The 25,296-nt window shown below is 37.8% G+C and overlaps 1 protein-coding gene across 15 annotated transcripts in view; it reads right to left on the minus strand.

Annotated features, from left to right (window-relative positions):
* The window catches only part of RAPGEF6 (Rap guanine nucleotide exchange factor 6), a 191,365-nt gene that overhangs the window by 76,811 nt on the left and 89,258 nt on the right, over positions 1 to 25,296 (minus strand). For all 15 annotated transcript variants that reach the window (XM_045487928.1, XM_045487967.1, XM_045487913.1 and 12 more), the window contains 5 exons: positions 22,559 to 22,690; positions 9,659 to 9,836; positions 7,435 to 7,571; positions 5,176 to 5,334; positions 4,427 to 4,579 (listed from right to left, as the gene is read on the minus strand). In XM_045487928.1, coding sequence (XP_045343884.1) covers positions 4,427 to 4,579; positions 5,176 to 5,334; positions 7,435 to 7,571; positions 9,659 to 9,836; positions 22,559 to 22,690 — 759 coding nt within the window. The remainder of the gene's footprint in view (positions 1 to 4,426; positions 4,580 to 5,175; positions 5,335 to 7,434; positions 7,572 to 9,658; positions 9,837 to 22,558; positions 22,691 to 25,296) is intronic.

The following is a 25,296-nucleotide window of genomic DNA, read 5'->3' on the forward strand; positions in this document are numbered from 1 at the left end:
AAAAAATGACAACAATGTCATTTTTCTACAACTGGTAGAAATGGGAAGATAACTGTCTTAAGGCACCAGAGAGAAGTAGTACAAGTTAAACTTGAATTAAGTAAGAAAAAAAAGAAAAAAAAAACTTTCCTCCAAATTTAATTATCCTTAAATCTCTTCTGCCCAGGATATAGAAACAATACACTAATTCAAGACCGTGTGTTTCACTGTTTTAACTTCCTAGAAAAGAAGTTTCTTCTTCAATGGTTTCTCCATGCTAGTTCACCATCTTGAGAGGAAACACAAGTTCTATATATAGTTTTTACATTAATTCAGAGTTTTAACCACTTGCCTGTCTCCAAGTTTATAAAAAGGAATGTAAACATTTATCTGCTGCTCTGCTTTGAGCTTCTGAATCAATGTTAAAATTTATTACCTTTCCAGCCTTTTCCTAACTGTATACAGAGAATATAAAAATAAATCAGATGTTAAACCAAATATAGAAAATATTGTCCATAATCCCCAATTTCAATTTGTTGCATTCATCCAAACAATGTCATCGGTCAGAATAACTGTATGGTAAACATACATTCATACTAACAATATTATCTAAGAATTTATTGAAAAAAAAAGTCTGCAAATCACTTCTCTAGAACAAAGTCAAACTAAGCATCTTCATATAACCTATTTAAGGGACAAGGCAACCACAGGTCATTCCTATTCTTCTACCCTTCACAACACTTTAAGTCAAAGAGTACCAAGTTGGGTTTATCATTCACAGGCCACTCTTGAAGTCTTTATTTTTTCTTAAAGTTTCTTTCTTTATTTTGAAAGACAGCGCATGCGCGTGCACTCAAGAGGGGGAGGGGCAGAGAAAGAGAGAGGCAGAGAGAGAATGCCAAGCTGGATCCATGCTGTCAGTGCAGAGTCTGCCACAGGGCTGGATCTCATGAAGCATGAGATCATGACCTGAGCCAAAATCAAGAATCAGACACTTAACCGACTGAGCCACCCAGGCACCCCTCGATTTGAAGCCTTTAAATCTGGAGGAACTGATGAACATGTTAAAGAAAGGCCATTATTCTGACTGGCTAAACACTGGGGCAGGATGCCTGCAGAGACTAAGATGTATATCAAGAACTGTTTTTTAAAGGTGAGCCCCCATAGGCATGCAGAGTCACATCACCGAAGTGCTCACTAGTATTCAACAAGGTGGGATTCTGGGAGACATGGTGAGCAGAGTTGGCAGGCCAAGGAAATGACTGCCATGGTTACACCGGCAGGACAGAGGCCCGTTATGATAAATAAGTAAATACAAAAAACGTACAAGAGCCACTGACCGGAGAAGGTATTTACAAACATAAGAAGGGAAAGGATAAGCAAAACTGTGGTATCAGAACTGGGAGTACTGTTATGAACTTATGATTGTTACAAATAGATAGAGACACATACAATGTTGCAGATGTGAATGCAATATAGTAAATACATACATATATTTCCTAGCTCTGTCTGATCAGAGGCTCTAGAAGCAATGACACCTAAGTAGCAATGAACAGAGTAGGCGCCCGTATCTTGGATTAAAAAAAAAAAAAAAAAAAGAGATTTTTAAGTAATCTCTACACCCAATGCAGGCTCGAACTCACAACCCAGAGCCACATGCTTCAACTGACTGAGCCAGACAGGCACCCGAGACACGGTGGCTTTTAAAAGCTAATCTCAGGGCACCTGGGTGGCTCAATCAGTTAAGTATCTGACTCTTGATCTCAGCTCATGTCATGATCTCGCAGTTCGTGGGATCGAGCCCTGTGTCGGGCTCTACAGTGACAGCATGAAACTTGCTGCTTGGGATTATCTCTCTCCCTCTGCTGCTCCCCTGCTTGCACTCCCTCTCTCAAAATAAATAAACTTTTTAAAAATGCTATTCTCGACTAGTAGGATCTAGAGCTCTCCAGAGAAATGGCTGATTCCAAAGCTGGAAAAGGAAAAGCACAATATGACACTGGAGCATCTTGTTTTGCAGAGAATAAAAAAGCTGTTAAAAACCAATGGGGACATATCAAAAGAATAAATACAGAGTCAGCCTTATGAAGTTCCCGCCAAATCTGGGACAACCTGACAAATAGGTCAACAATGATGGTAACAATACAACACACAACTCCATGGCAGTAGAAATGAATTAATTAATAGGGAAGAGGAGAAGGTTCGTCCTTACAGAAAAAATGACAATAAATGTAGGAAAAAAAAGAAACAGAAGATCACCATTTTATTAAAAAAAATTTTATAACATGTTTATTTATGTGCTTAATATTTATTTATTTTTGAGAGAAAGAGCAAGAGCTGGGAAGGGGGAGAGAGACAGAGGAAGACACAGAATCCAAAGCAGGCTCCAGGCTCTGAGCTGTGAGCACAGAGCCCAACGCTGGGCTCAAACTCATAAGCTGTGAGATCATGACCTGAGCCAAAGTTGGACTCTTAACAGACTGAACCACCCAGAGCCCCAAAAGAACACCACTTTAGGCATGAGTCAATTCAAGACCAGTAAACAGAGGTTTGCAGGACATACTGACACTATTCCAGAACATCTCCCATCTAAACATTTATCAATTACAAAGAACACAGTGGTGACTTTATAGTTAGGAAACTTCGCAGACAGACATCAATATGACCAGGTGATTAATGTAAACTTCACCAATGGTGGGACAGGTTGACATTACATGCTCCCTGACATGGTGCACAGAGAAGAATACATCATTTCTGTGGGATTCCTGCCAGAAAATTACGACTTGAGTCTGGGCATGAGGAAACACTGGAAAGATCCACACTGAGGATGACTCTAAGGAATAAAAGGTCTGTATTCTTTAAAACTGCTGAGAGGGGCGCCTGGGTGGCGCAGTCGGTTAAGCGTCCGACTTCAGCCAGGTCACGATCTCGTGGTCCGTGAGTTCAAGCCCCGCGTCAGGCTCTGGGCTGATGGCTCAGAGCCTGGAGCCTGTTTCCGATTCTGTGTCTCCCTCTCTCTCTGCCCCTCCCCCGTTCATGCTCTGTCTCTCTCTGTCCCAAAAATAAATAAACGTTGATTTAAAAAAAAATAAATAAATAAAAAAAAAATAAAACTGCTGAGAATATGAACAGAGAAAGACTGTTCCTGGGGTGGAAAGAAGTGACATGACAACTAAATGCAACTGTGTTCCGGGATAAGATCCTGGATGAGGAAGGAAAGAGAGCCACTGTTGGGATAGTTGGTGAAAATCTAAACAGGGTCTGTAGGCTGAATGGTTGTACTTTATCAATTTTCATTTCTCAACTTGAAGGTTCTATGGTGTTTATGTAGGAGAGTATTCTTGCTTTTAGGAAATATACAAGAGAATATTCAGAGGGATGAGGCATCACATATGCAGACTGCTCTCAGATGGTTCAGAGAAAGACTGGTGAAAATGGAGAAAATGCAGTGAAATAAATGCTAATAGGTGGGGAATCTGAGGGAAGGAGCTCTCTATACTGTCTTTGCAACTGTTCTCTAAGTTTGTAATTATTTAAAAATAAAGAATTAAAAAACATGAGCCCCCATAAAAAGATAGCCTATGGCAATCCACCCATATGTTCATCTTTTCTACAATAGAAAGCTTAGATTTATCAGTTTAGAAAATGAAAACGCGTTCTAGAATAGCCTGACTCCTGGGGAAAAATGTACCTGACATCAGTCCTTCACAATATTAAATAATAAGCTCAAGCATTTGTAATGAATAATAACACATTTACTAATTTTGCAACCAGGACTAGCTTGGAAAGAGAAATGGTTATACGTTTTTATTTCCTCTTTCAACTACAATTTCTCTATTTTACATGTGGAGGTCTTAAAAGAGACAGGGTAGTGAAGAGGATGGGGGGGGAAGGGAGGCAAGGGGCAAATGGGCAAAGGGTAGGGGAGAAAAGGAACTAGAGAAAACAATATGGGGATCAACATTCAGACTCTACAATGTACTAAGGCTTTTGTTTACCTCATTTAGCCCCAATAAAACCCTGCCATAACATTCCTGTTTTCAGATAAGAAAAATGAGTGTCAGAGAAGATAACGTCTATTTTAAAGCCATAAATAACCAGTAAGCACTCTGCATTTTCATCTACTACTTTAATTTTCTGTTTTGTTTCTAATTATTGCTGTCTTTAGTGAAATTAACTCCCCTTATCAATTGATCATAAAATAAATTTGAAAAACTATGACTGGTATATTCTAAAATAATATCCTATCCATACTGATATTAAATGGCAATGCCATTCTTCATTATTAAAATGTGTAAAAACCAATGGAGAAGCAAAAGAACCAACACATTTGCTTAAATTAGATTCTAATGTTAATTATCTTGCACTACTGAAAAAGTGGTTCAAAGCCTTTTAAGCAAAATGAAAGCTTCTGTCAGCGACTAATATAATAAATAAAAACACCCACCTTGATTACAATGTGTCCTTTCCTGGTTCCGCTCCGATCTAGTTCACGGTGTTCATGCACCATAACAATTTCTCCCTCTTCCTCAACTTTATGGGTGTTTTTCTCCACATGATTTAAAATTCTCCAATAATCCTGCTGGGCTATGCAGACAAACTGTCCGAGAATAACATGGGGACAGTTAATGAAACTGTAGTACATAAATATATCACTACGCACCAAGGTAGAGCACAAAGGTAAGAAATCGAGTGGCATCAGTTCTTTTTTATTCAGTCCCTTTAAGGCTTAATAAAAATCAAGGTGAAATAATTCATATACAACGAGACCAAAGAAGTCAAATCCATCTGAATTGTGCTCTCAAAGAAGAAGTGAACATCTACTCTCAAAACTGACACTAGGCAAAGAAAACATGAAGCAGTAGTAAGTTAGAAACAAACAACTCAGAAGTTCCTATTTCTTTCCTTTATTTAAAAAAAAAAAAAAAAGAGAAGAACAGAAAAAGGAATAAGCTGGCTAATGCCAGATATAAATTTAACAAACCAAAATTTTGAATGTTCTCTTCTAAAAATTTATGCTTTGTTCAAATCCACAAATATTTGAGTCACACACAAAATCTAGTTTCCTTTATTAACTGTGAGCTTTTGACAACTCTCAATTCTCAAGTCAACCTATTTTATTTTGAGGAAGAAAAAACAGGCTCAGCCACTTTAAATCAACAAACAAGAGTTACAAGACTCAACAGATAACCTTACCTGACAATCATCTACTTTAGTCCTAACAACTCCATGCATATACTGCTTATCCAGAGTGGGAGTAATTCCAAAACTATTTCCCATAAAGAGATTTTCAACTTTTCCATCTGGATGAGTGATTTCTACAGTGCCGTTTAAAATAACATACCATGAGTCAAGCTACAAAGAAAAAGACAGGTTTTAAGAATCTTTTTAAAAATATAGTTACAGTTAACTTTGAAAAATAATCAACATATTGAATTTATATAATTTAAAAAAGAAAAATAGAGATCTGATTACATATTACTTTATACTCTGTCAGAAAACAGTCTATGCCCATCTACACAAACTAATAAAAGCTCATTTTAGTCTTTCTTCTTTTAGTCACCAAACGACATCAGGGGACTTTCATAATTGACCAAACACTCAGAAAAATTATGTAATGGTTAAAACCACAAACCTTGAAATCTAAATCCAGACCATGCCATTAATTGGGTGAGTGACAATGGGCAAGTTATTTAACTCTCAGAATTCCAGTTTCTCTACTTCTAAAATGGGCTTAACAACAGACCTATTAGGGCCTTTCTGTTAATTAAATGAATTTATGCATACCAAGTGCTTAGTACAGTGCCTGGCACATAGCAAGCACTCAAAAGAAAAAAAAAATGCTGATAATTAATTCAGAAATTCTGATTTTCAAGGCAGAGATGACAAAACATTCAAAATTTCTCCTAATGTTAAGAAAATACTGCCTTCATTTATACAGCAACATATAATGCTCCTAGAAGACAACTCAATATGTAGTCATCAAAGAACACTTTTCTCCTTCAGTATGGCTCTTACCAGCCTAAACTTTTAAGTGTGATTTATGGGAAATCTGGATTATTAGTTCTAAAGGAGAATCAGTAGCAATAAGAAATATTTTTTAAGTGTGTTTCGGTTATTTCAAATATAAAATTCACTCACTATGGAATTTATGGATAACATAAATTACTTGAGGACAGGGACTATGTCAGATTTTTCCACCACAACACTTCCTGTATCTAGAACAGTACCCAACACAAACAAGGCATACACCAAAGTTTTGCTGACAAACTGTGAAAAATTAAGAGAATACAAAAATTTGTGGAAAAGAAGAGTTCTTCAAAACTCCACTGTTTACAAAGCTGTTGCTAACAGTTTACTTTCTCTATGTTTATATTACTTTATACTGTTGAAATACTTGTCTAGTTTTTTAGGAAAATTTAATAGTGTATTCATGAAAGTTTTTTTCTGGAGCATATCCTATGAGCCAGATGTTTAGAATATGGGGAGAAAGCACGTAAATGAAGCTAGAGACATAGCCTCTGCCTTCAAAGAGCTTCTATCAAATTTTACAATAACCTGAATACCACCTACATAATATTAGGCCCTGTGTGAGTATAACAATTATTTAAGCATTGCTTATTACTGAATTACAGTTTAGTCATTTCTAATTTTTACTATTAGAAATATGCTGCAATGAACATCTTTTGGCATAACTCTGAGTTTTACCTTATGTACTGAGCAAAGACACTCATAATGAGTGAAATAGGATAGAACCTGTTAATTCTTCAAGGCCCGTGTTAAAAATTTCTAAACGATTTTCCAGAAATATTGTTTATATTCCTATTAGCAAGATATGACAATTTTCATCAGTTGACATGTCAGCATTAATTTTTATCAGTTTGATAAGAAAAACAGTGAAGTGATTCCTAGCAGCAGTAATACCTTTCAAGTGCTCTGCATCCTTCCTCCACCCACCCAAAGTTGCCAGCCAAGCATTTCTTAACAACAACCTGCTACCACATAAATGCCTCGCCTGATAGCAGACCACCAGGAGCCATAAGTATCAATACATTTTCCTCACCTTTTTTTTGAAGTATAACAAAGAAAATGGATACGGAGAGTAATACTCAATAAATATTTTAAATAATGATATACAAATAGAATGATTAAAAATTTTTCTTAATGTCTTACAACTTAATTTGAGAAGAGCAAATTTGGTTCAATAAATGTTCTTTATTGAACATCTATTCTATGCTAGGTAAGTCTATGGCTGGGAAGTAAAAATTAAAACAAAGTAAAGCAAAATCAAAAGTAAAAACTTGTATCTTCACAAATCATAACTAAGCCAAACTCAATATTCATGTAAAAAATTGTATACATTTCACAACTCAGGATTTACAAAAGACTAAGGAAATTAAATCATTCTAAAAATTACCTCCCACACTAAAAAATAGGTAACATTTGCTAGCCTACCTCTTGCCCATCTTCCAGAATAACAGCTCCGGCCTGCTCTACCACTTCAAAAATCATTACTGAGCAGAGTTCTCTCCTTACAGACATGGTCATGTTTGCAAAAGCAGGGAGCTGGTGCATAAACTCCAGTAACTGTTCTATTAAAAAAAAAAAAAAACAGAAATTTTGGTATAGAGACCATCAAAGACTAAACTTTACAAATTCAGTAAAATCTAGAATTGAGCACTCAATTTTCTAATCAACTTAAGAATTTATGCTGCCAATGTACAGGAACCAAGGTACAGATGAATGCTGGCTAAAAAAAAAAAAAAAAAAATCAATGATTTGTTTAATAGATATATTCAAACTCACACAAAAATACAGGCAAATTGGAAGATAACCAGGATTCACAACCTCACAGAAAACCACAGATTCAAATGCAGTAATTTTCCTAGCCTGAGATGTCACTCCATGGTAATTAAGTTAGTGATGTCCTTCAATCTAACCCCTCAGTGAAAAAGTCTTTGATCTAGTTCTTATCAGGCCAGAATTAGAGAAATGTTATTAATAAATGTCAACAATTAAGTAATTAAGGATAACAAATGTGAATTCTAGTTCCAAACTGTCAAACCAACTTCAAGATAACTCTCTTTATAACCAACAAATGCTAATAAGCCAACATTCTCTGGCACAGATATGAAAGTAATAAACATAAATATAAGGGAGAAACAAACATACAGTCAGCTAAGTGATGAAACAGAAATAACTATAAAGTGGTATCTGCCTAGATAATTGGGAGTTGATTATATTTCAACTTAAAAAAAAACTTTGCAAATAGCACAGTATACAATTCTTTATCATTAAAAATGCATTTTCAGTTTCTGCCCAGACAATGTTCATAACATGAGTCTAAACTGCAAGTTAATTAACTATATTATGTCATTAGAATGGCAAGGAATATTCAAATGTAGTGATCTTTACTCACAAAGATTATGATTATTTAGTAGCAGCATCTTCTGATTTGAATTAGTAATACGACTGTTATAGAAGGGAAATCTAGGATAAAATCTTAGTTGAATCATAACAATATATAATGACACACTAAATGAGTCTAGGAGAGGATGGTTTCGATCCATCGACCTCTGGATGATGGGCCCAGCATGCTTCCATCCACCACACCACTCTGTTTGCACTATAATGACACTAAGTAATCTTTGCTCTTAAAGGTAACATTAGCATCTTTAGTATTATTTAATCTCCCAAAGTAATTAGTTCTGTAAGAAATTACAAAAGGGAAAATTCATAAACTTTTATCTACAAATTACATATAAACATTTTTTTCAAGCTAGAAGTAAAAACATGACTTTTGCTAACATTTGAAATTTTAAAAAAGCTAGACATCACTGATGTACTGTATTTTAAATATCTCATGGACATGAAGGAGGAAATTACTTTAATGCAGTCAAGCTTTTATCAACTGGAGCAGCCACAAGGTGAGGGCTACATGGCTGTGAAATCTATCACCCCAATACTCACCAGAGTTGATTCAGATGATCTGGCTGGCTAGGCAGGTGTCCCCTTCCTCCCTGACTCTCCATGGGCATCCCTCTGCAAGCAGTGTGCTCAGTGGAAGGATCAACTTCCCAGATAGGGGATAACTGACTGTTCTTTAGTCAAGGGTATACCAAAAGCTGTACTCTCCTGCTGGAAACTCCAAACAAACTCTCCAGTTGGGGCAGCTAGACTCAAAGACAGCTCTAAACCTCTTGTTATTCACAATCTTGTGCAGTCCCCTCCCATATTGTATTAGGATTGCTTTCTGTGACACTCCTGAGGCCAAATCACAATGTGGCATCTGCCTTACTCTTCCCCTTGATTACCTGCTTTGGGGGAAGCCAAATGCCATGTTGTGGACCTCTCTATGGAGAGGCCCACCTGACAGGGAACTGAGGGCTTGTACTAAAAGCCATGCGAGTAGCCACCTTGGAAGTATATCCTCTAGCTCAGCCCAGTGAAGCCTCAGAGAACTGCAACCCTGCTGATATTCTGACTACAACTTCATGAGACACTAACCCAGAACCACTCAGCTAGGCTGCTACTGAATTCCTGACCCACAAAAATTATGAGAAAATAAATGTGTGTTCTTTTAAACCACTAAGCTCCAGGTAATTTGTTACGCCACAAGAGGTTAACTACATACGAATTAAAATATAAAATTCTTATTGTGAATAGATATATTTCTTACCAATGTCATCATCAGTTTTGTCTGCAGGTTCTTTCTCAAGACATTCTCGAACAAGATCTCGCCCCTGTAGTGGATCTGTTCGATCAATCTCTTCATCTTCCTCTTCCTCATCTTCAGAATCAACAGGTCCTTCTGGAAGACGTGTTAAATCTACATCTCCTACCTCACTTTCTGTAGCCTAAAGAAAGAAATCTTAATCACTTATTCATGTTGTAAAAATTTTGTCACAGCCTGAATTAATCAAAACTACCCCTCCTAACAATATAAACAACCAGGCAATACTGTGTTCTATCAAAAACAAAATGATACTTATTTGTAAAAGGTTTCACTCTTCAAAAATATGGGCTGATTGTTATATAGTATAACATCCAGGGCTCAAATCTGAGCCAGCAAGTATAAAATGGTCAGGAGATGTAAACACCACTAAATGCATTCATCACTATTTTCTAACCAACACGTGTATTTCTTTTTTTTTTTTTTTAATTTTTTTTTTTTTAACGTTTATTTATTTTTGAGACAGAGCATGAACAGGGGAGGGTCAGAGAGAGGGAGACACAGAATCTGAAACAGGCTCCAGGCTCTGAGCTGTCAGCACAGAGCCCGACGCGGGGCTGGAACTCACGGACCGCGAGATCATGACCTGAGCCGAAGTCAGCCGCCCAACCGACCTAGCCACCCAGGCGCCCCTCAACACGTGTATTTCTTAAAAGTAAAACATTTCCTAAACCAGGAAGTGCAGGAAGGAGTTTACTAACAATCATTTCATGAGTATCTATTCATCTATGCTGGGTGTTGTAAATAGATATTCTTTTACCACAAAGATTCAGAGTTCAGTAAATAGGCAACCATGTAAATTAAGAACAGAAGTGTAAAACTGAAAAGTGCTGAAATAGACCAACTGTGAAGTACTGAACACATACTTACAATGTCCCAATACCCTTTTGGTGAACCTAACAGTATGCAAAGATGAGTTGAGATTATCCCAACCAATGTTTGAAGTAAACTTATATTTACAACCTCAACTTTGGAAATATATTTGTAAATATAATGTCTCAGATATCTGTGAAGTAACTAGCAGATTTCTAAAAAAACTAAATTTAAATGTCATTCAGAGAAAACAATGATAATGTTTTACAGAAAATAAAATTATCCTGAAAGGATTATGTAATACTCCTAAACATTATACTCACTTGATTCATATTAAAAATGAAAAAGCATGAATACTGAAGCAGTTACAGAAACAATGGGTTGAACATACAGGAATTTCATAATAATAAGCATACAACAGGTGTGAGTGAAGAGTATGGCATCTTCATTCAAATATTTTTTTTTTAATTTTTTTTTTTCAACGTTTATTTATTTTTGGGACAGAGAGAGACAGAGCATGAACGGGGGAGGGGCAGAGAGAGAGGGAGACACAGAATCGGAAAGAGGCTCCAGGCTCTGAGCCATCAGCCCAGAGCCTGATGCGGGGCTCGAACTCACGGATCGCGAGATCGTGACCTGGCTGAAGTCGGACACTCAACCGACTGCGCCACCCAGGCGCCCCTCTTCATTCAAATATTTAAGTGTCATCACCTATACTAAACATTTACTGTTTTCACTGCTCAGAAGAGCCCCTTTCTTCTGTTAGGGTCTTACTGTTCCTCTCTAATTTAACCAAGAGATTCCAGTGAAGAACACTGTTCTGCCCCTGACTATGGAAGCTAAGGCAGAAAGAACTCTTGTCTTCATTTTTATAACTGGAGCTACAGGGCAGAGCATTCTTTTGTCTCTGGTTACTGCTTGGGAAGAATGTGATAACAGCTACATGGGAATGCCATTCTGTGATGAGAGAATGGAACCAATTGGCACGGAAAGGGGCAAGGGAATGAGAAGGAAGGACACTGAACAAGAGACAGACGTGGAAAGATACAGAGCAACAAACCAATACAAATAGAACATGCATGATAGAGATAACAAGGGCAAAGCAAGTGAAGCAAAGAGCACCTGTGACTGAAAGTGCTGGGGGTGGAGGAGGAGCAAAGGCAAGCAAGCTGCAGGGAGCCACAGAACTAGATAGACAAGGCAGGGGCACACACCTGCAAGCAGCCAGGTTCCCTGAGGCCAAAGCTGCCTCTGCCTCCTGGCTACGGAACTTTAGAGTTTAAGGGGAGATATTTCTGAATAAAATACCCTTGGAACCATGAGAACTTGCAAGCAAGTTCTAATTTCAAAAAATAAGATTTAAAATGTGTACATGCTAACATGACTTTCAAAAACCTAATTTATTTACATGTAATGATTTTAATCCAAGAAACTAGTGTGAAAAAATACTAAAGCAGTATTTTTCATACAAGTTTATTTAATTTTTCAGACTATAGAAGCTCACCCCCAGAATAGCCTTTTTCCATTTTATCAAATTTTAAGAACAATCTACCTTTGGGTTCTTAAACCACTATCTTCATCATAATTTCAAGTTTTCATCCTATGATCCGGACTATTTCAACAGTCTCCTAACCTTTTATATTATATCTGATAAAAACATAGCTCATAGCAAAAATAAGCAAGATTCAATTCATGTATGTGGATAAGAGGCAAGGTCTATTGTCATCTGAGTAAAAAGTGAAGATACCTAAAAAGAAAATTCTTAAAAAAAATTTTTTTTAATGTTCATTTTTGAAAGAGAGAAAGAGAGACAGCGAGCACGATGCAGAAGGGGTTGAGAGAGAGGGACACAGAGAATCTGAAGCAGGCTCCAGGCACTGAGCTGTCAGCACAGAGCCTGACGCATGGCTCAAACTCACAAACTGTGAGATCATGACCTGAGCCAAAGACAGATGCTTACATGACTGAGCCACCGAGGCGCCCCTTAAAAAGAAAATTCTTAAGGGAGAATGGAAGTCAAGGGTACAGTTTGTGAGAAGGGTGCTTTTAAGGATATCTGCAAAGTAAAGAATATAACCTATATTTACAATTGTCTTAACTGTACTTTTTCCAAAGTAGAATAAAAAGAAAAAGAATGAATAATATCATTTAACAGAGATTAAACTGATAAAATGTTACAAGTATACCAGAAGGATGAGGCAAAGTAAGAATTAAAAATAAAAAAGGATGGGGCGCCTGGGTGGCGCAGTCGGTTAAGCGTCCGACTTCAGCCAGGTCACGATCTCGCGGTCCGTGAATTCGAGCCCCGCGTCGGGCTCTGGGCTGATGGCTCAGAGCCTGGAGCCTGTTTCCGATTCTGTGTCTCCCTCTCTCTCTGCCCCTCCCCCGTTCATGCTCTGTCTCTCTCTGTCCCAAAAATAAATAAACGTTGAAAAAAAAAATTAAAAAATAAATAAATAAATAAAAAAGGAAGAGAAGTCAAAAACATGCTAGAATCTTACAAAAGAATTTTCTTCTTCTTACAAAAGAATCTTGTAATTTATTTTTTTTTTAATTATTATTTAACGTTTATTTATTTTTGAGACAGAGAGAGACAGAGCATGAATGGGGGAGGGGCAGACAGAGAGGGAGACACAGAATGGGAAGCAGGCTCCAGGCTCTGAGCCATCAGCCCAGAGCCCGACGCAGGGCTCAAACTCACGGACTGCGAGATCATGACTTGAGCTCAAGTTGGACGCTTAACGGACTGAGCCACCCAGGCGCCCCAAGAATCGTGTAATTTAAAAATAAGTACATAAAACAAGCTATGTAGAATCCAAAGTCTAATTCTTAGACTAAGCAAAGGGAAGTTAGATTTTTTAAGTTAGGTCATTTTAGATAAAATGACTATCAGGAGTGGAAGTCATTGCATGATACTTCTGAGGATGCAGGCCTTGGAAACAGTTTAATTCTCTAATAACTAGGTGAGAATTTTAAATATGTATTACTTAAAATGTCCAACATATAACAAAAACTTACAAGAGAGAAGAAGGAGGAGGGAAATGTAATACATAACCAAGAGAAAAACCAATCAATATAAAGAGACCTAGGAAGGAGAGAGATGGAATTAGGAGACATCAACTTCCAACATTGTAAGTAAGTTTTAAGATATAAAAGGAAATACAAATATAAGTAGGGTGAAAATGGGAAATCTAAATAAATGTAAATTCTAAGAAGAGTAAACTTGAAAAGAGGCAATAAAGGGCATCTGGTTGGCTCAGTTGGTGAAGCAGCTCAGGTTGTGGTCTCACGGTTCCCGAGTTCAAGCCCTACATTGGGCTTGCTGCTGTCTGGGCAGAACCTGCTTTGGGATCCTTCGTCTCCCTCTCTCTTTGTCCCTCCCCTGTTTGCACTCTTTCTCTCTCAAAAATAAACATTTATTTAAAAAAAGGGGGGGGGGCAATAAAAACTACCCCAACTGAAGCAAAGAACAGAGCCATAAAGAAAATTTACCAGAGTCCAAGAAACTAATAAAATCATTATCAAAAGTTGTTATAAAAAATGTAGGTCAACAGATATGCCAAATTTGTTAAGGCAGGGTACACAGAAAATCAGAGCCCTGGCCTTTCAACTACTTTATCCTAGCACCTGGAATACAGCAGAACCTCAAGAAGATAATGACAAGTAAGTTATGTGTAGCGGGAAAAAAGTATATTGGTAAAAGAGCTAAGAGAACAAGTTTAGGGGCGCCTGGGTGGCTTAGCTGGGTAAGCCTCTGACTTTTGATTTCAGCTGAGGTCATGATCTCAAGGTTCCTGAGTTAGAGCCCTGCAGCAGGCTCTGTGCAAACAGTGTAGAGCCTGATTGGGATTATCTCTCACTCCCTTGCACTCTCTCTGTCCCTCCCCTGCTCATGCATGCGCTCTCTCTCAAAATAAATAAACATTAAAAAAAAAAAAAAGTTCATTAAACTTCTGTTTTTCCGTTCCTGCAGTGTAAATGTGTCTCTGTGTATATGTGTAAATAGAATTTGGTGAGGCTAACAGTCTCAGGAGATTTTCTGATGACTTTGCCTTCCCCAAATAAAGCACCAGAGGATATCCTTTTCCTGTTTGCATCTAGATTAAAGAAAGAGGGGAACTACAGGTTGGAACGAAAAGTTATACAGACTTAACAAAAACCACGTTTTCAATTTCAGAGCCAAGAACCTTAAATTTTCAGCGCTTCTCTTTGCTGCATTCTCATTGTGAGTACTCCATTCTATCTTTTTCATGGACCACTCAGTCCTTGTTTCCTGTCTCTCTGGTTAGCGGAAGAAGCCTGTGAAATTGATCCTTCACAGTAACGCTGTCTGGAAGAGCCCATTCCATAATCTCTACAATAGGTCAGGCAGGTCAAGGAAAGACTCCTTTGCCCTAGAGAATCAAGCTTTAGTCAGTAGTGATCCTCTGCATTTTCCCTGGAAACAATATTGGTTTCTACTTTCAAGTGTAATTCAACTAAAAAAAAAAAAATCTAGATTACTTCCTAAGTGCCAAAAGTGTGCTTAACTCATCAGGGAATACACACGAAATAAACTCTGCCTCCACAAATTTTCCACTCATGACCCACAGAAAAACTGCTGTGGGGTTCCAAGATCTGAGAGACCAAGTGAAAATGTCATCTAGGTGAAGTGGCAGGTAGAAGAGCATAACCAAAACACAAGGCTAGGAAAAAACAAACATGTTCAGTGAATAACATATGTATTTTGTTGTGAACTAGAATCTAGAATGTTCAAGTGGGGAATAGTGGAACCTAAAGCCAGACTTGCAGACTGCGGTTAGAAGTCAAAGACTAAGACTGTGAATACAAATCTGAAATGAAATGAAGAGTATAAATCAGATAATGGTGAAACACTTAAGCTTTTATTGTTTTTTTAAATTTTTTTAAATATTTATTTTTGAGCAAAAGAGACAGAACATGAGTGGGAGAGGGGCAGAGAGAGAGGGAGAGACGAATTGGAACCAGGTTTCAGGTTCTGAGCTATCAACACAGAGCCTGATGCAGGGCTTGAACTTTTGAGTCGTGAGATCATGACCTGAGTTGAAGTCGGACGCTTAACTGACTGAGCCACCCAGGCACCCTGAGCACTGAAGCTTTTAAAATATACAAGTAGGGGCGCCTGGGTGGCTCAGTCGGTAAGCATCTAACTTCAGCTCAGGACATGATCTCATTGTTCGTGGGTTTGAGCCTTGTGTCATGCTCTGCAATAACAGTGCAGCCTTCCTGGGGTTCTTTCTCTCTGCCCTTCCCTAACTCTCGCTTTCTCTTTCTCAAAATAAATAAATTAAAAAAAAAAACTAAATAAATAAAATAAAGTCATACTATTTTTAGAATTTATTTCACGTGGGAGTTTATAAAATGTGAGTAGCCAAAGATAAATGAGATTATGACTAGGACACACATTTTTATTATTTTTTTTTAACGTTTATTTATTTTTGAGACAGAGAGAGACAGAGCATGAATGGGGGAGGGTGAGAGAGACGGAGACACAGAATCCGAAACAGGCTCCAGGCTCTGAGCTGTCAGCACAGAGCCCGACGCGGGGCTCGAACCCACGGACCGTGAGATCATGACCTGAGCCGAGGTCGGCCACTCAACCGACTGAGCCACCCAGGCGCCCCAGGACACACATTTTTAACGGGAATATTAAAGCAAAAGAAAGCACGTGGTATGGCAAAGCTAGGTCAATGTCCAATGACCATCCCAGTGGCAATGGGGTGCCCCAGTTCTGGAGAAACTGGCAGTAGAGTTATGAAATAAGGACTCATGCTACCATAGGGAGAGTAATTGAAGCACTGGGATTTTTAGGACCATGTTGACTTCCTGCAGAAAAACTAAGAAAGATAGACAGGTGATGAACGTGTGCCTGAGGTTTCTAAAAAAGAAGTTAACGAAAAGACAAGTGCTTTATTTCACAATATTCCAGCTCTTGCTGGTATAAACAGACTGAAATAAATAGAAAAAGGAAATCTAGAAAGAAGCATTCCTTATTTGAGTATTCTATGAAGATACATAAAATATTTATTCCAAGAACAATTTAACACATCTTAATGTATAAGCTTACCTACATTTTAAGCTTATCTGATTAGAAACATATTCATATCAAAATGGTAACTTGCATTTTCCCCAAACTGTGGTAAATGCTTTATTTTAAAGTTTCCTTGAGAGCCAAGGACTGTTATATTTAAACCAGAAAACATGAAAACTCTCAGGAAGGAAATGCATAGGAGCACAGCCACATATGTGGCCATATAAAATGGTGTTAACAATGATCTTGTTAAGAAGTGCTGTTCAAATGTCTCTCTTCTCTCTTCTCCTCAAATCTCCAAATTAAAAATACGTGCATTAAAAAAAAAAAAAAATACCTGGGGCACCTGGATGGCTCAGTCAGTTGTTCGTTGGTCTTAAGCTCAGGTCATGATCTCAAGGTCCCTGAGTTCAAGCCCCACTTCGGGCTCTGTGCTGACAGCTCAGAGCCTGGAGCCTGCTTCAGATTGTGGGTCTCCCTCTCTCTCTACCCCTCCGCCTCTCACACTCTGTCTCTCACTCTCAAAAATAAATAAACGTTAAAAAAAAAAACCTTGCATTATGTCACAACGCTTTGCTTATACTGTCAGAAGCCATGACTAGGTTAAGTGTTCACTTTTAAAATCTTTCAAGTGCCAAAATTTGGATAACCAGACTACCTCAATTATTGCTGGCCAATGTATACATACACAGACAACATAGCCTGTAACTTAACGGTGTATTCACAGCTTGAATGGTACTCCAAACAAGGACTGAGGTCAAGAAAAGACTAAGGTTCACTACTGAATTTAACTCTAAGCACTCTTCTTCCCTTTGTTTTAGTCTGAGGATCTGATTGGATACACACACACAAATTGGTTGTTATTTACCTTATCTGTGTTTTATTTTTATTTATTTTTTTTTTTTAATTTTTTTTTTCAACGTTTATTTATTTTTGGGACAGAGAGAGACAGAGCATGAACGGGGGAGGGGCAGAGAGAGAGGGAGACACAGAATCAGAAACAGGCTCCAGGCTCTGAGCCATCAGCCCAGAGCCTGACGCGGGGCTCGAACTCACGGACTGCGAGATCGTGACCTGGCTGAAGTCAGACGCTTAACCGACTGCGCCACCCAGGTGCCCCCCTTATCTGTGTTTTAATTGTAGGTCTAGAAATTCTGCATTTGGGGGTAACATTTTATCAATCTATTATTCTGTACTTATTCCTTTTATTCTCTAGTATTTAACTTTAATCTTTTTCAAAATTTTATTCAACTTTTTAAAAACTGTACACTCTATTTACATCCTTCATAAAATGTGTTAGAGAAATACTAATGTTCACAGAGAAAAAAGGTAAGAAAAGCCTAGCTAACATAATAAAAACTACTCACAAACCTACCACTAATAGAAAACATTATTACCATTTGGTCCTCTTTCATTCAGATTTACATTGCATGTATAACATATATAACATATATAACATATATATATGTACATATATACAACATATGTAATTATGTATTTAAGTATATTTATTTTAACATAGTGGTTCTTCTGTTTTTATCTTTGTTTTTAACATAAACTGTTTCTATCCACTGGCTATTCTCTTAAAGGAAGTCCAAATTTGAGGATGTTTACCTTCTTCGGCCACTCTTAAAAAGATTTTATCTTAACTTTTTACATATTTGACTTTGGTATTATAATTTTCTCCTTTCAATATCTGAATTCCTGTTTTGGTTCTAGATTTCATTGTTTTTTTGTTTTTGTCTGTTTACTCTTCCTAATTTCATTAAAACCTACTTTTATCTTACTGCTTACTTTCTATGTTTAATTGCATCATCTTTTGAACTGTACATCTCCGAAAAAAAAATAAACTGTGACTCCATTCATGTGACCTTCCAGAAGATGTGTATAGGCAGAAAACAGACTGGTGGTTGCCAGTGGCTGGGGATCAGAAGGGAATGACTACAAAGGGGCAAAGACTACTGTCTGAGGTGATGGAAACGTTCTATGTCTCCACGTAGGCTCTACTATGGGGGTTAAATTTTATTACATATAAACATATAACATCAAACATACATGTCAGTTAACATCAAACATACACAAACACAATTAACGATGTAGGAAACAGAATGAATATGACTTGGTGCTGAAAGTTATGATTTTTTTTTTAAATGCCTATTTATTTATTCTTGAGAGAGAGGTAGAGAGCAAGCCGGGGAGGGGCAGAGGGAAAGGAAGACAGAAGCCCAAGTAGACTCCACAACCTCAGCATGAAGCCCGACGTGGAGCTTGAACTCACAAACTGTGAGATCATGACCTGAGCTGAAACCAACAGTCAGATGCTTAACTGACTGAGCCACCCAGGTGCCCCTAAATGTTATGATCAAGGGACAAGAGCCAATGATAGCTTTCAGGTTTCAGGGATGGTGCCTTCCTCACTTTGTAATGGAGGGAGTCCTTTCACATGCAGGACAGCTGGCAAGGATACTTGCCCACAGTTTATCCACGTTAAAATTAATCTTATAAAAGGTAGAATGAGCTGTATAGAGTGCCACTGAGCAGGGAAAACATACAGGAGGGTGGAGCAGGGCAGCCACATACAAGGGCCTAACAGTACAGCAGAAGACCTCCAACTACACAAGTAGGGTGCTCCAGTCTCAGCCTCAGGCAGGCAAACCAGTAGGTAGACATTCTGTAGATACAAGTGCAATGTTCCAGGAGCTCCTCCAGGATCCTGCCAAAGATATAGGACTCTGCTGTGTATAGCTCATCTTCTAATGTGTAGTAAAGCATGGACCTCTCCAGAAGACCCTGATCTCTATCTGGGCACTATCCTTTTGTCCTTTCTCTCACAACCATCTAGGGCTCTGTTCCTTGCTCCAAAAAGTTGGTTAACATCTGGTTTAGAAATGGATATACTTGGGTTGCCTGGGTGGCTAGTTGGTTCAGCATCCGACTCTTGATTTGGGCTCAGGTCATAATCTCACAGGTTGATCAGTTCGAGTCCCACATCGGGCTCCTCACACTGACAGTACAGGGCTTGCTTGGAATTCTCCCTCTCCCCCTCCCTCTCAGCCCCTCCTGCACATGTTCTTTCTCTCAAAATGAATGCATAAACTTAAAAAAAACAAACAAACAAAAAACGGATACATTAGTGAGATCAGGTACCTATAGTTTGACAACATCACATGTCTGCTATATGATTTCTCTTAGCAAGGTCCAGACATTCTCACTTATCCTATAAAAAATCTATAGCCACATCCGTGAAATTCATTAACCCATGGTAAGTCTTCTCTGGGAAAAACAAAGAAGCCATAGAAGCTGTACAGCTCTACTTTGACTTTTAGGTGTGCAACAACTTTTTTTTTTTTTTTTTTTTTTTTGAGAGAGAGTGAGCAGGCAAAGGCAAGAGGAAGAAGGAGGGAGGGAGGGAGGAAGGAGAGAAAGAGAGCATGTTCATGAGAGAGACAGAGAGAGAGAAAATCTCAACTAGGCTCTATGCTCAGCACAGAGCTCAATGTGGGGCTTGAACCCACGATCATGGGTTCATAACCTTAGCCAAAATCTAGAGTCTTGGATGTTCAACTGACCGAGCCACCCAGGCACCCCTAAGGTGTGCAAGACCTCTTATTTCTTCCACATGATACTTCCTTTGGGGGAAGCCAGAATCCATGGAGCACACTATGAGTGTCTCCAGAGCCACTGCATTTTTTAACTGAACTTTTTAAAAATCCCTTGTTCTGTGTACTACACAATGGTAATGAGAGAGGATTCCTTGTTCTGTCTACTATAAAATTGTAAACAGGGACATATACATGGCTAAAGCAATGACCTTTGTGGAGAAAAGCTATGCATAATCCAAAAATAGAGCTTCTTTTCCATTTTGTCTCTGCCTATAACCTTCCCATAAAAGAGAAATGTTGGGGCACCTGGATGGCTCAATGAGTTAAGTGTCTGACTTTGACTCAGGTCATGATCTCATGGTCCGTGAGTTCTAGCCCTACATCGGGCTCTGTGCTGACAGTTCAGAGCCTGGAGCCTGCTTCATATTCTGTGTCTCCCTCTCTCTCTTGCTCAAAAATAAACAAACATTAAAAAAATATTTTTTTTAAAAGAGAGAGAAATGCTGATTTCCCTAAAATATCTGAATCCGCGTAACTCAGTAGAACTATAATGTCTATAACGTTTTCCTCAGACAACAATGATTTCATTTCAAAAGACCAGTAATACATGGTAGCCACTTGCCATATGTGACAATTGGTCACTTGAACAGTGGCTAGTCTGAACTGAGATGCACAGTAAGGTTATATTAAAGGTTATATTAAATTCTGGCTTTGAAAGACTGTCACGTCCCCATGCTGCGCATGTACCCTATGCTCCGCTGCGTGGTACCTTGGAGCCAGCGGCACCAGAGCCTGGGCTGGCAGACCCTTGCTGCTCCATCTTGCGCCCTGCCTGGCCTGTTGCAGGATTGGCAATGCAGGCAGTAAGAATGTTGCAGCCCAAGAGGCTCTAGAAAGTTGGTTGTGGATTCAGGTCACTGGGCAGCAAATGCACCACTTCAACCAGCTTCCCAACAATCAGCTCAAAGCCAAGCTCCACAGAAAATCACAACTCTTTTGTGGCACTGCCCGGTTACCATGGAACCACCAGCCACAACAAACCTAGGAGAACCCCCGCAAAACTCCACCTGGAACTCCACTAGTAACTGGCAGCCCAGAAAGGTGAGCGTTCTGTGTGATGGAGCAAGCCTCTAACATTCAGCGACGTAGTTTACAACCCTACCTTAGCCTTCACTTCCTGCTTGACCGAATAAAGCCTGATGGTCAGCCAAAGTTTATTTATTTTTGGAAGGACAGATTATTTACAGTTCTCTACTCTGCCATTTTTGCTGATACCCTATCCTTATTGTTTAAACAAGTGGCGTTTACCTCTTCAATTACTTGTGCTAGAAGCATCCTAAATAATCCAGAATCACATTTGTGAAGTCATCTTGAAAAGTCCACTACTTTTCTAAAATTCAACACTAAACAACCTCTAAGTTGTATATCAAATACTATCACTGTTAATAAAAATCACCTAGTAAATTAACTTTATGATATTAATTTTTACATGTACAGGTTTACTTTAAATTTATATTAAAATAAATTTAAGAATTCAGGCTACTGAAGACAGGATAAAAAATTAAGTAACCCCTAATTTTTAAACACTGATTATGTATGAAATGATAATACTTGGATATATTGTGCTAAATGAAATATATTATTCAAATTAATTTTACCTGTTTCCTTTTACATTTTTAATGGGGCTACTAAAAATTTAAGAAAGCCTTTACAATAAAAAGCAACTCTACACCTAGAACTTAAAAAAAAAAAAAAATAGCAACTTTTATTTTCTTCAAGACTACTTATAAAAAACTTAGTCAATTACAGTAAAATTCAGCCTTTTTATAAATATAAGTTCAGCTGTTTCAAGAACTATTTTTTAACAAAACAAGGGTTATATATTATTACGAATTCCCCTGGATAAAAGTAATGAAAAAGAACATTACATTGGGGCACCTGGGTGGCTCGGTGAGTTAAGCATCAAACTCTTGATTTCAGATCAGGTCATGGTCTTAGAGTTTGTGAGACTGAGCCCCACATCACGGCCTTATGCTGACAGTGAAGAGCCTGCTTGGCAGCTTGGGATTCTTGGTCTCCCTTTCTCTCTGCCCCTCCCTCACTTGTGCTCTCCCTCTCTCTCAAAATAAATATATAAAAACTTAAAAAAAAAAACCCATTATATCCATACACTGCTGAACCGTATTTAATCACTCTCAAATGATAGATCACTTCTTTAATTAGGCTTACAATTTTGAAACAATATAGCAGATTTTCCCAAAGACCTTCTACCTGAATTTCATACCCTACTTAAAAGATAAGTGATCACCCAAAGCACAACCATGGGATATTTGGCAAAATAAAAAAGCCGTATGTACAGCACACAAACTCCTAAGATATTACCTGGTAGATATCAGATAAACTGCTGCTCCCAGAGTCACTGGCGATACTACAACCAGACTGACTAGAAGACACGTGAGTCACCTGTGGATGAGGGTTGTCTGTGATGTGCATCTTGGTAAGATCGGCTGGAAGCTGAAGAAGAAAAATAATTTAATATATTCTGAACATATATAACCATAGAATTGTTCAATCACTATACTGTACATCTGAAACTAATACAACACTGTTAACTATATTGGAATTAAAATAAGAAACAATAAAAAAATTAAATAAAAACTTGTCAAGAGTTCTTGACATATTATAATTTCTGCAACAAAGTTTGGTTTTATGTACATTACTGTGCAACCCCATTTCTAACCCAAATTCCCCACTTTTAGGAAAAAATCTTCGGAAATAATAAGAACCAAATTAGTACTATGACACTGTTAGTCAAGCCTAGACAGGAATTCACTGTGTAGATTCCAGAAGAGATTACCATTAGTAATGGTATTTCAGAGGAAAAACTTTGCCCCTCTTTTGTTTCAAATAAAACTATCAGCTACTGCCACCCTAAAGTGTTAACAATGTGAACACACACACACACACACACACACACACACACACACACACACACACCACTAACACAAAATAGTCATTAGTATGAAAAAAAAAAAAAGGCAGTATCTTGGGTTAAAGTACAGCATATGGCAGCAAGACTTAATAGTTGACTGCATTCCAAATTTCAAAAATTTTATACCCTCTTTTCACATAATATTGTACCAATTTGTAGTTGGTCCCTAAAAAGTTTGTTAGTAATCATGATTTAATGAATGTCTATGCTAGGTGCAAGGATACAAGAGACTTAAGAAGGAAATTATTCTACATTATCTTTAGTGCGGTTATGCTTTTATAAAGGATGCAAGTTTGTACAATACCTTTCATACCAAAAAAAAAAAAAACAACACAACAACACAAACCTCACAAAATAAATGCAATAGGAATTAAGATAAAAAACAAACCACTATGCTGCAGACTAGTGAAAGAAAGTATTAGATAGGAGGCATGGTGATCTATTTTCCAAATAATTCCTCTGCAACTGCTATTCAGGAACATTAAGAGAAATCTACTTACTTTAAAAAAAAATTTTTTTTAACCTTTATTTATTTTTGAGACAGAGAGAGACAGAGTATGAATGGGGGAGGGTCAGAGAGAGGGAGACACAGAATCCGAAACAGGCTCCAGGCTCTGAGCTGTCAGCCCAGAGCCCCACGCAGGGCTTGAACTCACGGACTGCAGGATCATGACCTGAGCCGAAGTCGGCGGCTTAACCGACTGAGCCACCCAGGCGCCCCTCTACTTACTTTTTAAAACAGGGGTTCTCATTGCTTTAGTGCAAAAAAACATTAAGGAAACATGCATTTAGTTTTACTAAAAACTAAATAAACCCTAAAGGAAAAATGGCCAAGTCTGAATTCTATTATCTTAACAGTAGTCACTTCAATTATCAAAACTACACACAGAAATGGTATCACATATGCCCCTGCTGATAATAGTAGGTAACTAACTCAGACGAATTCTCTAACTAAGGTAAACAGAAAAACTGGAACACACACAATATGACCTTTGAGGTTTTGCTGATTCATAAAGATGAGATCAAGAGATGCAGAAGCACTTCTGAGTCAGAACTCTTTCTGTTAAAGAGACAAAAGTTATATTCCAAGGCCTAGCATGTAAGGGCTGTTCTCTGGAAGGGGACCTTGGAAAGAACATTACACTCAAGTAATGAATGTGATCCAAAAGTAAACTGATGCTCATTTTAGAATCCATCTCAATCCCTGAAGCTGTATTAAGGTTATACATGGTTACTAGTGCTTCTAGTTAACTACTGGAAGCAAATGAATGTTTACCATAAAAATTTTGCATATACAACATACATTGCTCAAATAAATCTAAGCACATTATAAGACAGCATTGATGAAAACAATAAACTTCAGACAACAATGAAGAACTTACAAATAATGCAATAAACAGATTTTAAAATAACTGTATTTAATATATATAGCAGGGGTTGGCAAACGTTTTCTTTAAAGGACAAAGGAGTATATATTTTAGACTTTTGTAGGCAACATATAATCTCTATACATACTTTACTTTGACTTTTTTTTTTTCAAACAACCGCTTAAAATGTAAAAATCATTCTTAGCTCTCAGGGGATACAGCTCACTGGCCATACATGTTCTAGTATAGCAATCCATGGTAAAGACACCTGCACTTTGAATAACACAGGTTTGAACTATATGGCTCCACTTATGAATGGGTCTACTTACATGTGGGTCTTTTCAATACATTGTAGTACTGCAAATATATTTTCCTTATGATCTTCTTCATAACATTCTTTCTTCTAGCTTACATTATTGTAATAATACGTATAACAAACAAAATATGTCTTAATTGACTATGTTATTGGTAAGGTTTCCACTCAACAGTAGGCTGTCAGTACTTAAGTTTTTGTGGACTTAAAAGTTATACATGGATTTCCGACTGCACAGGGGTCAGCGGTGCTTGAACCCCTGTTCAAGGGTCAAGTCTATAGAGATAAAGACTTAAGAAAAATTAACTTTAGCAAATAAGTATTAACCAAAAATAAAATCAAAAATCTAAAATTGAAAATTAAAGTTATGGAAATTAAAAAGTCAAACATGGACTCAACAGATTCGACAGAACTAGGATGAGAATTAGAAAAGTAAAGGGGAGGGGCG

Source organism: Leopardus geoffroyi, chromosome A1 (assembly GCF_018350155.1).
Source record: "Leopardus geoffroyi isolate Oge1 chromosome A1, O.geoffroyi_Oge1_pat1.0, whole genome shotgun sequence".
NCBI classification, from domain to species: domain Eukaryota; kingdom Metazoa; phylum Chordata; class Mammalia; order Carnivora; family Felidae; genus Leopardus; species Leopardus geoffroyi.